This window comes from Corythoichthys intestinalis, chromosome 10 (assembly GCF_030265065.1).
Source record: "Corythoichthys intestinalis isolate RoL2023-P3 chromosome 10, ASM3026506v1, whole genome shotgun sequence".
NCBI lineage: Eukaryota > Metazoa > Chordata > Actinopteri > Syngnathiformes > Syngnathidae > Corythoichthys > Corythoichthys intestinalis.
This window is the reverse complement of record NC_080404.1, coordinates 49,912,480-49,926,124: the sequence shown is the minus strand read 5'-3', so window position 1 is coordinate 49,926,124 and position 13,645 is coordinate 49,912,480. Positions and strand designations below refer to the sequence as shown.

Below are 13,645 nucleotides of genomic sequence, written 5' to 3'. Positions count from 1 at the left end.
TATTACGCTAACACATCCAATATATCATACATAGCATTTATACTATAGTTTGAGAAAAACAAGCAGAATATATTTGATATTATGACTTGGAATGATTGCGCCAAGACAACGGGCAGATAAGGGCATAACAGATATAGGATGCCTTCTGACCACGAAAGCCCAACGCGTGCGTCATGCAGCTGACTGAGCGAGATTGATGCTGACAAGCAGGTGATGGACAAGAAATCTACAAGTCTACATCTGCACCACCAAATCTTGCAATCAGCTCTTCTGGACAGTCCAGAACAAATGGCGGGACATCCTGTTTTGCCACAAGGAACGCCTGATAACAAGAAGACTCCACGACTGAGAATTTGAACACTCAGCGCTGAGGCTGACAAAAAATTTCCAACGCTGGTTGCCTTGGCAACAGTGACTCATCGGCCCAACCTGCAACAGAAAATTACCCTAAACAACACCCAAACACACCCTTCTCCCGGACCACAGCAACGCCTCACCAGAGCCTTCAAAAGACTGAATACTTCAGCTAGTGCGATTTTTTTCTCGGGAATCTTTTGGGATATGGTGACTCTGGGTCCAGCTCTCCTCACCTGGGTCCATTTGCTGTTTTGCGTTGCTGAATGGTTGCTGTTGACTTGCAATAAATTGTCAACTTTCGTTTCGAAACCTTTTTCCAGCTTTTAGAATGCAGTCAGAACAAGGGGTTAAAACTAGAGATGTGACGTGATGGACCTGATCGATCGGGATGCCGATCGATCGGGTCCGATCACGTCATTTTCAAAGTATCGGACTCGGCAAAAAAATATCGGCCATGCCTTTTTTAATATACTGTATATATATATATTTTTTTTTAGCGTTTTCTAATTGTATTTAACATTACAAACATAACATGTTACCCTCATCCAGAGTCTTTAGTTTAGGCTTAAGGTAGGGTTATCAAATTTATCCCGATCACGGCGGTAATTAATTCTTTTAAAAATGTATCACGTTAAAATTAGGGCTGTCAAACGATTAAAATTTTTAATCGAGTTAATTACAGCTTAAAAATTAATTAATCGTAATTAATCGCAATTCAAACCATCTATCAAATATGCCATATTTTTCTGTAAATTATATATATATTCTGTAAAATAAATTGTTGGAATGGAAAGATAAGACACAAGATGGATATATATACATTCAACATACGGTACATAAGGACTGTAGTGGGCATTTCACTCTACTGTCATTTAAATCTGTCTATGCTGTCCTCACTCCGAAGCGTCTACTTTTTCCAAAGCTAGACAGCTAGTGAACGACGCCTTAATAATTAGACTTCTTCCTTTTTCATCTGATTTATTAATAAAATGGCCTCAAACCATTGTCCTCTTTAGACCGTCGTAAAACTACAAAATAAAAGTACACAAGCATTGCATTAGCAACAACGTTAGCTTAGCACGCTATACAGGTTCACTAAACATAAACAAAAAGCGTCTCATACAAAAAATATAACATTTCGCTTACTAACATAATATGTACATTCTTTACAAGAACCATACTTACGGACAAATCTTGTCCAAGGATCATATAAGCACAACATTATCAGCCCTAGTTAAAATATTTAACGCAGTTAATGCATGCGCTGCAGAACCCACTCACGCATTGTCGCACTCAATCTGTAATGGCGCCATATTACCTATATAGAGAGATAAAAGGCAGCGTAAAATGAGTAGAGGGAATTTTGGCAGCCTTTGGAGCCTTTTTTTAATTGGATAAAGTCTTACATTCCCTCTCCCTACGATTAGAAATATCATGGGAAACAATGTGAGGAAGCAATGTAGCAATTGATCTTTTTCTTAACACCTTATGTTATTTCCCAACGCAGAGAAGATATATCAATTGGTAGCACTACGCACAGTCATGGTTCCACTTCCCATCATGCATTTGGGCATGGCTACAGTATCATTTTCTGAAAGCTCAACAAATACACTAGATGGCAATATTTAGTCACAATATACAAAGTCACAAGTCTTTCTATCCGTGGATCCCTCTCACAGAAAGAATGTTAATAATGTAAATGCCATCTTGATGATTTGTTGTCATAATAAACAAATACAGTACTTATGTACTGTATGTTGAATGTATATATTCGTCCGAGTTTTATTCATTTTTTTTCTTAATGCATTGCCAAAATATATATGATCGGGAAAAATTATCGGGAATGATTGGAATTGAATCGGGAGAAAAAAAAAGCAATCGGATCGGGAAATATCGGGATCGGCAGATACTCAAACTAAAACGATCGGGATCGGAACGGGAGCAAAAAAACATGATCGGAACAACCCTAGTTAAAACTAAGGTGAACGTGTGGAGTTTGGCCTTTTGGTCAGGTTTTCCATGTACCGCCGGCCTGGGTCGGGTTCCAGTAGTTCGGCTGGCGTGATTCCGGCAATCTGGCTAAAAGGTCAAATTCCAACATGTCCAAAAGCTATGTTGGTATTGGTTCAAGCAACACTTTGTAACTTTTCAGTTTCAGTCGATTTTAGCGACACCAGAGGACAAAATCGGTTGTGTTTTGCGTTAAGAAACACTGCGTCTCCCATGAGGACCAGTGCACAGCATCGTAAAATCATGAACGCTCTGTCGCCTGCAGATGGAATAAATTACATTTCTGTTTCCAGCGGCTGTGCGAAGGATGAAAAGTAATGAGGTACTGAATCCAGTTGTGGCTAAACAATAGCATATGACGGTTAGCAACCGTGTGGCTAACCCCCACACCCCATCCGAACTCATCAGCGCTGGGCGGCGTCACGCCAGCGAGTGAACGCCGGGCCAATGTTTATTCTGTAAGTCCTGGTAGACTCCCTTTTTTTTCCCTCCTCAGACAAAATTTTTTGTCTCTGTTGCTCTGCCATCTTTGCAGAATTTGCGTGAGAGCGTTAGCATCGACTTCTGCCTTTATAATGAATGGGGAAAGGGGGACGTTACGTATGCCATAAAGCAGTCAGCTCATTTGTAGTTTTTTTTTTGTGTGTGGCCTCCACAAAGTTAATTAGTGCCGGTGAAAGTGATACAGACTCCCTCAAGATATAAAAGAGTCAAGGCATGGCAAATTTATTTGTATAGCACAATTCAACACAAGGCAATTCAAAGTTCTTTACATCAGATACACACACAAAGAGGTGTCATTCAACTAGTTGTCTGTCGACATATTATAATAAATATTGTGAAAATATTTTATAATGGTTGAAAAGTTACCTAGTGTTGCTTTAAGGAGCTTCATTTAGACAAAATATAGTTTTCTTCAGCCATCTTGTGATATGTCAGTGCCAAGGAACTATGTCTAAGTCAGTTGAGGAGCTTCATATAGACAAAAGTAGTATTTTGTGGGTGGGACGGTGGCCGACTGGTTGCATGTCAACCCGTTCTGAGGTCATGGGTTCAATCCTGGGCTCGGGAGTTTGGATGTTCTCCCCGTGCCTGCGTGGGTTTTCTCCGGATACTTCGGCTTCCTCCCACATCCCAATAAGAATAAAAATAATAATAAATACAGATAAGCTGTCCCAATCCGATCATGTAGTCTCACTCTCACTCCTGCTGCTTTTCTTGGTCAGACAGTGCACTGAGATTGCTTATTAAAGTTAACGATGATTGACAGACATTAAGGTTTGAGCTTGCCAGAGACGCATGGAAGCCGAAACTTCAAAGCACCGCATGCGTCAATCATCGTTTAACTTGTTAAATAGTTGATGTGGCAACTCATTGTGTGTAAGTGAGCGGATTTGAGTGGACTCACTCAATGAAGCATTTAATAAAGACAAGTATTTTTCTATGTTATTCTTGTTTTAAAGTAATTCGGTGGGACAGTAACATGTTTAAAACGTATCATAATTATTACATTTGAAGTGCTTAAAATCGATTTATTAAAATATTTATATAAATAAAAGTTTTTTTAGATTATACTTTGGAAAAAAGTGAACAAGCATGTCTTATATGTATGTATGAAAAACGAGGGATCACTGTATTATTATTATTATTATTATTATCCACTTGTTTTATAAACATTATTGCTGACTGTTGGAAAAAATATAAACATTCAATCAGACAATTAAATGCAGTTTTTCTTTTTTTCGTCATACAAAAATAAATGAGGACGTCATCAAAATACAACATGGCGGGCTCATACAAAAAGCCAGATGACTAAAGATGGAGTCGGCGCCGTTAGTAACCGGCGGTCATCTTGTGTCAGAGAACTTCTCTGGCGAGCTCCACTGAAGCTGACGTAAATTTTGTGATTTTCTCCAATAAAACACTATAAAATCACCGAATCCTTCACGGACTTGGACACGGACAAATAGTTTGTTTTTAACTAACGTAATTAACGTGACTTTGAGTTGGGCTAGATTTGGGGGATATGTTAATTTTTTATTTATTCAGTTTTTTTTCTTAAGTCAGCAGTAAAATGCTTTCATCTCTGACGTTTATGACAAATCTATTTGAAATCAGTAGAAAATTATTTCAGAGTATACACTCTAATAACTATAACGTTATGACTGTCGAATTTTCCCGACGCAAAATGGTCGATAAATGGCAATGCTCTGTCTGTATTGACTCCCACCGAGTATCAGACATCTAGCCTTATGTATATGATATCTACACCTATGAGAACGCAGCTCATGCGTGGTTGCTGATACAAACAAGTAAGTGAAAAATCCATTTCGCCTGAATTTGTGCATAAGTAACATAATTTGTTTGAAACATATTCACCATTTAATAGCGCTGATTTGAGTATGACGGTTTTAACTTCTTAAATTAATGTTTTCTAACGTATAATGTAGCACTTCATGTAAATCTGTCTAGGCCAGTGTGACCATAAATATTACATACCTATACCATATATATTTAGATTTCCATAAAAGAGGACACTCGGCCCAGGCTCGAGATGCTTTAATTTTACTCCAACATCACTTTAAAGTGTGCCTCCTCCGTTTGGCTAGAAAAAAAAAAAATCATATTTATTAAAATAAATAAATAAATAAATAAAAAACCATAGCCATATAGGATATAACCATAGACACAAATTCAAATTATCAGAGGTTACTCAACAGGCTTTATTATTCCTGAAAAAATAATCAAACAATAAAAACGCAAAAAACAAAACAAAACCTGGAATTAAGTAATGATAATAAAAAAAATAATCACATCATGGAAATGTAGTAAATTACTATGACGACAATTGTCGTTGAAAAATTGTCATTCCCACTCAATTGTTATTCTCTTTCAATGTTCTAGACTGCACGCAAACAATAACCAAAATAAACTGACAAACGATTCAACCAGCACGTTTCCAAACCCAGCAGTTTAAAATGACATTTCCCAAAATGCCTAGCGCGGCTTAGCTCACTGACAGCTAGCGAATACCGGTAGCCGAGGCAAAATCAAATATTGCTATAAAAGTTTACAATCATCGGGAGCGCCACAATGCGACACCAAACGGCATTTTACAGATCACACCAGTACAAAGCTCCGACAGAAGTTAACAGCTGCCGAAAAGTAAGTTTAGCAAGTGTACATACCGAGCTCCTGTCGTGACGAAGGTTTGTTTGTGAATGACAAATGACAGTTGACGCCATGATAATGCCAGTGATGTGCAAATTTGTATCCAAAGTAGAAAAAAGGTATTTTCATCTTCCTCTTTTGGGTACAGGAGCATTTGATTATATACGTATTGATTGTAATAAAAGTCTTAACAACTGGGCAGGCTATCTGGGAACACGTCACTGGCAGCACAGTACCGTAGTATTCTGTGCAAAGTGTCAGTCAATTTGAACAAACGCTAATTGGTCACGTGAACAATAATTAAAACTAGGGCTGTCAAACGATTAAAATTTTTAATCGAGTTAATTACAGCTTAAAAATTAATTAATCGTAATTAATCGCAATTAATCGCAATTCAAACCATCTATAAAATATGCCATATTTTTCTGTAAATTATATATATATTCTGTAAAATAAATTGTTGGAATGGAACGATAAGACACAAGATGGATATATACATTCAACATACGGTACATAAGGACTGTAGTGGGCATTTCACTCTACTGTCATTTAAATCTGTCTATGCTGTCCTCACTCCGAAGCGTCTACTTTTTCCAAAGCTAGACAGCTAGTGAACGACGCCTTAATAATCAGACTTCTTCCTTTTTCATCTGATTTATTAATAAAATGGCCTCAAACCATTGTCCTCTTTAGACCGTCGTAAAACTACAAAAAAAAGTACACAAGCATTGCATTAGCAACAACGTTAGCTTAGCACGCTATACAGGTTCACTAAACATAAACAAAAAGCGTCTCATACAAAAAATATAACATTTCGCTTACTAACATAATATGTACATTCTTGACAACAACCATACTTACGGATAAATCTTGTCCAAGGATCACATGAGCACAACATTACAACGTAGGCGTCAGCCCGAGACGTCGTGCAGCCATATTGAACTGGGAAGAAAACAATAAACCATGTCGCAAAGCGACCACAAGAGTTCGCGGTTAGACAGCACAAAAAGCCTTGCTGTAAAACTTACCAAAAGGCAGAATACTGTCTGAGCGGGACATGTGCGTTAATTGCGTCAAATATTTTAACGTGATTAATTAAAAAAATTTATTACCGCCCGTTAACGCGATAATTTTGACAGCCCTAATTAAAACCTGACATTTTCATGAATTTTTAAAACCCTGCCAGACACCCCGGACAGGATGTGAAAAGTGGACATGTCCGGGCAAAAGAGGATGTTTGGTCACCCTACTGTTGTCTTCATTTCAGGTTTTCAATTTTGAGTAAGATGCTAATTTAACCTGCATTTTTTCTTTTTTGTTTTAATAGTCTCCAATGAATCCAAATATTAGACGGACACTACCGCCGTCCGTGAGGAGTCTTCTGACAGACATCGGTCCAAAGGACGAGTGTCTCAATGAGGAAGATGAGGCATCGGCGGCAGTCTGCAGGGATGGAATACTGCTTCCTGGAAGAAGGCATGAGGAATTCATCACTCAGGCTGACGGGAAGAACTCAAAAGTGTGCATGCTGTGCAACTGCCAACCTGCGTGCTACACTTGCCCTCGGTGCAACTTGCATTACTGCGGCGTGGCTTGCTACCGCAGCCCGGATCACACTTTCTGCTCAGAGGAGTTCTACAAAGAGTCCGTCCTTGAGGAGTTGAAGAACATGGGGGAAACAGACCTAGAGGGCAGGAAAAAAATGCAGGACATTTTACTCGGACTGAGACAAAAGGCGCAATTGACAAACGGAGGAATGAAAAGCGTATTAACAGAAATTGGGATAGAGCAACAAAACTCAGTGGAGGCAATGGATCTCCTGTCCAGATTGGCTGAACTTCAGGAGTCGGAAGCAGATCATGGGGAAGAGATCGAGGACATATTGAGAACACTGGAAGAGCTCGGAGGCCAGGAAGCAGATGATGAGTCTTCGGAAAGCGTGGCTCAGAATCTGTCCGAGCTTGATCTTGACAAGTTATCCGAAGAGGAGCTGTGGGCGCTCCTTGACAGCCGGGAGAAGGAGAAGTTTACCGGTCTGTTAAAGGGTGATGCGCTTGGCGTGTTGATCCCTGTGTGGAAGCCGTGGTGGGAGGAACATGACAAAACAGGGAGAGCGCTTGTGGAGGTGCTGGAGGAGGAGGTTCAGAATCCAGACCAAAAAGTCCAAAATCCTCAAAGCAAGAATAAAATACGTAGCAACGCTGTCTCCGGTGTGCCTGTGATTTCTGCTAAAATCCCAAAACTGAGCTCTTTATGTAGAAACCCATCTCCTTTGGTCTGCTACGGCATCATTAACACTCTTTATTGCTATACTTTCACGTTGCAGCTCTTCAATGGTGATCCTGATTCACTCCTGTTCGAGTTCTGTGACATGATGCTAACATTGTCTGAGGCCCTGAGTGCTAGCAAGGTTTTTAATTCTGTTCAAGAGGCCATACGCAGTGGAGAGACTCTCATCTTAGAAGGAGGTTATCTTAAATTACAAGAATCCCGTGGCACAGACTTGGCCGTTGAAGCTGCTGCTCACGTCCTGACGGGTAGAGACAAAGAAGATGCCACAGGGTATATGATGTCTGCCTTGAGTCAGACTCGTTCGGTGTTCTCCCGAGCTAGAACTGCACTCTCGAAGGAGGGTGAAGAAGGCGCAAAGAGGCAAAAATACTTTCAGGCCTCCAAGAAGTGTGAATTCTTTCAAGCTTGGTTGCTGGATCATTCACATCGCTGTCGAGAGCTGGCTTTGGAGATGTGGAACGAGCACAGTCGACGAGTGGGTGAAAGAAAAAGTATGGAGAAAAGTAAGAAGCTAGTTGAGGAAAGATTAAAAAAAGGGAAGAAGATAAATAGTACACTGATCCAGGAAATAAATTGAAAGTTGTTATAAAATGTTTATAAAGTAAAGTGTCAATATTCAGAACATTTTGGAAAAAAAATCTTTTACATTGGAATAAAGTCAGCCAACAATTTATGTTTGTTTTGTTCCTTATTTTTTGACAATTACCGTAATTTTCGGACTATAAGCCGCTACTTTTTTCATTAATCTTGAACCCTGCGGCTAATAGTTCGGTGCGGCTTATTTGTTGATTTATTTGGGTTAATACTTCACACTTTATTTGACAGTGGCGTCATAAAACCATCATAATTATGACACTATCGTGGGCATTACTGAACGCTTATGACAGATGTCATTAAGTGTTATCCGGCAAATTATTTTACTGACTCCATTTATGTCCAGCTCGGATTGTTTACATTAGTGATGCACGATAATACATTTTTCAACCGATACCGATAATTTCCTCCTCATTCCAACCGATAACCGATAATGTCAAGCCGATAATTCTATTAAAAGATTTATGTAAAATTTTAAAGTATACACAAAAGAAAATATTACTGTGCAAAAAATATAATTTATTGCTCTTTTTTTTCAACATAAAATATGAACAAGTTGTCAATTCAAACATCTAAATAATGACAGATTGTCTGACATTGTGTAATTGTAAACTTTTGGCAACAATTACTTAAATACCTAAGTTGCACAAAAATGTCTTTAAAAGTAAGCCATTCCTAACATATATAACATTAATACACTGCAAAACACACTTAAAACTAGTCAGTTTTAAGTGTAAATCTATTGGCAATAAGTGAAATTATCTGCCATCGCTTCAAGTGTATTTCAGATTTCTTGGAAGAAAAATAGCTAGCTGAAAATAATCTTAACAGCCTTGTTTTAAGCAATACATTATTATACTTAATCCTAAAAAAAAAAAAAAAAAACTTGGAAGAAGGAAAGATCTTGAATAATATTTGTGGCTACAGAATGTTGATTTAAGAATTTGATTATCTACAGTGACTGTAATTGATCAGAGAAATAAGTTAAATTATTTGAAAAGTGATTGCTAATGTTATATGCTTTGTTGCACACTGTGAAAATGATTAACTCAAAAGAGCGAGATGTCATGTACCCATTCTGCAGTGCTTTGTTTACATTTGCGGCTTTCACGACATTTGCTTTACAGCAGCTAAACTGATACACAAAAGTACTATTTGGACGGAGTTGGAGCTAGCATCCGCGTGCGTGTTGTTTTGTCCGAAAATAAAGGCAGTGTTATAAAGTCATCTGACCGCTCGTCATTTTACATACTGAATGCATTATTGACTGGCTGACTTCGTTTTCTCCATGTTTAAATTATCATCTAACCACTGTGCTGTCATGATAAGCTTGCTTACTGGACATCACTTTTTCATGAAGAATGGTGGTCGTATAAACTGCATTATTTTTTTATCCAGGGCTTTGGTTCTCGGGTCATTTAGGTAAAAAAAAAAAAAAAAAACGTGTCTCGTCTCGGCGGCAGCTACGTTCGTACCGGATAATCCGCCCACCCCGGCCGGTGTTGTGCCGAAAAATAGCCGCCCCGCGTGAAATGTCCCCCCTGACGGGAACGCTTATTTATAACGCTTCATTGAGCGTTTATTTGATTTATTTGTTTATTTTATTATTGAGCGCCCACACGTCACTCGTACAGCTTTTTCTTACCAATCGATGGACTTGGAAACGATTTTCTTGTACCGTGAATATATGTATTATTTTACCCTGCTTGAACTAAGAAATGTCATACCTGTGTGATTGTCATTGAGATATGGTCGTGAAAACCTGTAGACTAATACATTTCTGTTCAAAGATGGGTTATGTGGCCCAGTCCACGATTTGTTACTAAAATAAGATACTAGTATTTTGTCTAATTTATTTATTTAAAACTGATTTTACAGTCCTAGATCCATCGCTGTAATGCGTCCATGAAAACATCTGATGTTTTCACCTCAATAAAGCGTTATAAATGAGCGTTCCCGTCAGGGGGGACATTTCACGCGGGGCGGCTATTTTTCGGAACAACACCGGTTCGCCGCGGCGTATTCGGGTCCTGGCTCTGCTCGCACGCCGTGGGGGAACGCTCGAGAAACCGGGGTGTTCGCCGGAGGTCCTGAAGCCGGGGAACCGGGCCCGGCCTACGGCGAGACGGCCTGCCGGACCGGCCAGAGCGGCAGGCTCCGTCGGAAGACGGCTACTTGCCGACTATCGGTCTCCAGTCGTGCCGGTGTTTAGCCTTAGATGCGAATTTACCACCCGCCTTGGGCTGCATTCCCAAACAGCCCGACTCTGTATTGTCACAAGCCCTGTAGTTTAGCTTGTGTTTACAATAGCCTTAGCATTCCTGCTAACAGCAGCCTCGTATTCGTTCCAAAAATCTTTGTGATGCAGTTTTAAATGGATGCTGGGTTAGTGGTTTTTAATGAGGACGCTTTCTTTCGGCCTCGTGGAACTTCTACGGTACATGTTTCGCAGATGGCGAGAGCGTCGTTTTTTTTAGTAACAGCCGCCATAATATTCAACTATTTCTTGTCGTGTAACTCCGCCTCCTCAACCCCTCCTCCCTCAGGGGCTTCAGAGAGGGGAGGGGTTGAGGAGGCGGCGTGCTGAATTCTTCGGTTGCGCACATTTGGAGGCTAAATCAAGTACATAATTATCGGTTGAATTTTTTTATTATCTGGATTATCTGTGTGACGTCATAATTGCCATTATCGGCCGATAATTATCGGTGACCGATATTATCGTGTATCTTTAGTTTACATCCATTCAAAAGTGAGATAATTTGCCAGATAACACTTAATGACATGTTATAAGCATTCACTAATGCTCATGACAGTCTCATATCATAATTATGATTGTCTCCTGATAGTTTTATGGCGCCACTGTCAAATAAAGTGTTAACAAAATACCATATATAGCAAATAATGAAACAACTGGAACAGTAACTGAAGAAATAATTAGCACAAAACTTGAATTTTATTGTTATTTACATCTGTAACGTTGCAATGCATACTAGGATGCATGTTGGACAACGAAAATGTCGACAGCAGATGGCAGCAGAGGCAGACTGTCTCCCCCTACTGGTGGCAATGAAGCTTTGCACCAATTGGTCTCATGACAGTCGTATGATGCTGCTGTCAAAGTTTTCCTGGTTAATATCTATTGGTGTAAATATCCCATAATACAGTGAGGACAGCTGCGGCTTGTAGTCCAGTGCGGCTTATCCATGAACAAATGTCGTTTTGTGTCAAATTTGGTGGGTGGCGGCTTATAGTCAGGTGCGCCTTATAGTGCAAAAATTACAGTATTCTTTATTGTAATTGTGTCTTTTCTTTACTAGTGTAGTTTGCATCACTATGTCATAATCAGGGTTGTTTTTGGCAGCCCTTTTCATTTTCGTCTTAGTCTTTTAGACGATAATACTTAAACATTTTTGTCATATTTTATTCATCTTAAAATGTATTTGGCGGGAAACAGACAAGACTGTAAAAGCACTTTCTGCTCTTGCACTCCTCTTTAGAAGAAACTGCTGCATTTTAAGCCAAAACAACTTTTGTGTTTGATAGAACAATATGTCTATATACTGCCATAGCTGATTCATGGCACATGAAGCCCCTGGACTATTTTTTATTTGTCCGTTTTACCCTGAAACCCCCCGTTTACAGACGTCGCGCAACCGCTTTTGTTTCAACCCAACCATAAAATGAAGGTAATCATATTTATTATTCAAAATGTCTGTCATTTTTAAATTAGAATCATTAATTGATATCTAATATTTCGTTTAAAAAAAACAAAAAAACTTTAGAGAATTATTCACTCGCATATTTTAAACTTTTGAACAAACTACGTCACAATGAAAAAAATGGCGTCTGCAAAAAAGTCACTGATATCTACCTCATAACTATCGCTTAATTGTAGGGTTGTTCCGATCATGTTATTTTTTGCTCCCGATCGTTTTAGTTTGAGTATCTGCCAATCCCGATATTTCCCGATCCGATTGCTTTTTTTCTCCCGATTCAATTCCAATCATTCCCGATAATTTTTCCCGATCATATACATTTTGGCAATGCGTTAAGAAAAAAATGAATAAAACTCGGACGAATATATACATTCAACATACAGTACATAAATACTGTATTTGTTTATTATGACAATAAATCCTCAACATGGCATTTACATTATCAACATTCTTTCTGTGAGAGGGATTCACGGATAGAAAGACTTGTGACTTTGTATATTGTGACTAAATATTGCCATCTAATGTATTTGTTGAGCTTTCAGTAAATGATACTGTAGCCATTTAACTGTTCTGCCCAAATGCATGATGGGAAGTGCAACCATGACTGTGCGTAGTGCTACCAATTGATATTGATTAATTAATTGATCTTCTCTGCGTTGGGAAATAACATAAGGTGTTAAGAAAAAGATCAATTGCTACCTTGCTTCCTCACATTGCTTCCCATGATATTTCTAATCGTAGGGAGAGGGATTGTAAGGCTTTAGCCAATTAAAAAAAGGCTCCAAAGGCTGCCAAATTTAATTCTACTCATTTTATGCTGCCTTTTATCTCTCTATATAGGTAAAACGGCGCCATTACAGATTGAGCGCGACAATGCGTGAGTGGGTCGTGCAACGCATGCATTAATTTCGTTAAATATTTTAACATGATACATTTAAAAAAAAAATAATTACTGCCATTATCGGGATAAATTTGATGACCCTACCTTAAGCCTAAACTAAAGACTCTGGATGAGTGTAACATATTATGTCTGTAACGTTAAATACAATTAGAAAACGATTTAATTAAAAAAATAAAAAATAATAAAAAAAGACATGGCCGATATTTTTTTGCCGATTCCGATACTTTGAAAATGACGTGATCGGACCCGATCGATTGGCATCCCGATCCACATCTCTACTTAATTTTATTTATTTATTTTTTTGTTACTGGCGCATTTTCTCCGATGTTAGTTGATAAATAATCGTTCCAAACAAAGAAAAATTGAAAAACAGCGTTTAAAAGGGTAAATATATGAAAAAGAAAACCTCGACCACTCCTTGATGTCTGCGATTTCTGCATCGCGACCCTTGTTATATTACCATGTTTCACCCATAAAATCCAGCTGTGGCCATTCACAGCTGTGTCTTGACACTCGGTGATACATGCTACATGGAGTTTTTGGATCGAAACAAGGTAAGTACGTGATAATATCTCGTTAAAGTAATGGCGTCTGTAATTCTGTT

General features: G+C 38.7%; 1 protein-coding gene across 1 annotated transcript; it reads left to right on the top strand.

Annotated features, from left to right (window-relative positions):
* Nucleotides 1-4,602: 4,602 nt before the first annotated feature.
* On the top strand, nt 4,603-9,899 carry znhit2 (zinc finger, HIT-type containing 2). Its single transcript, XM_057848553.1, has 2 exons — nt 4,603-4,679; nt 6,866-9,899. The coding sequence occupies exon 2, from the start codon at nt 6,872-6,874 to the stop codon at nt 8,405-8,407; it is 1,536 nt and encodes a 511-aa protein (XP_057704536.1). The 5' UTR covers nt 4,603-4,679; nt 6,866-6,871; the 3' UTR covers nt 8,408-9,899.
* Nucleotides 9,900-13,645: the final 3,746 nt, after the last annotated feature.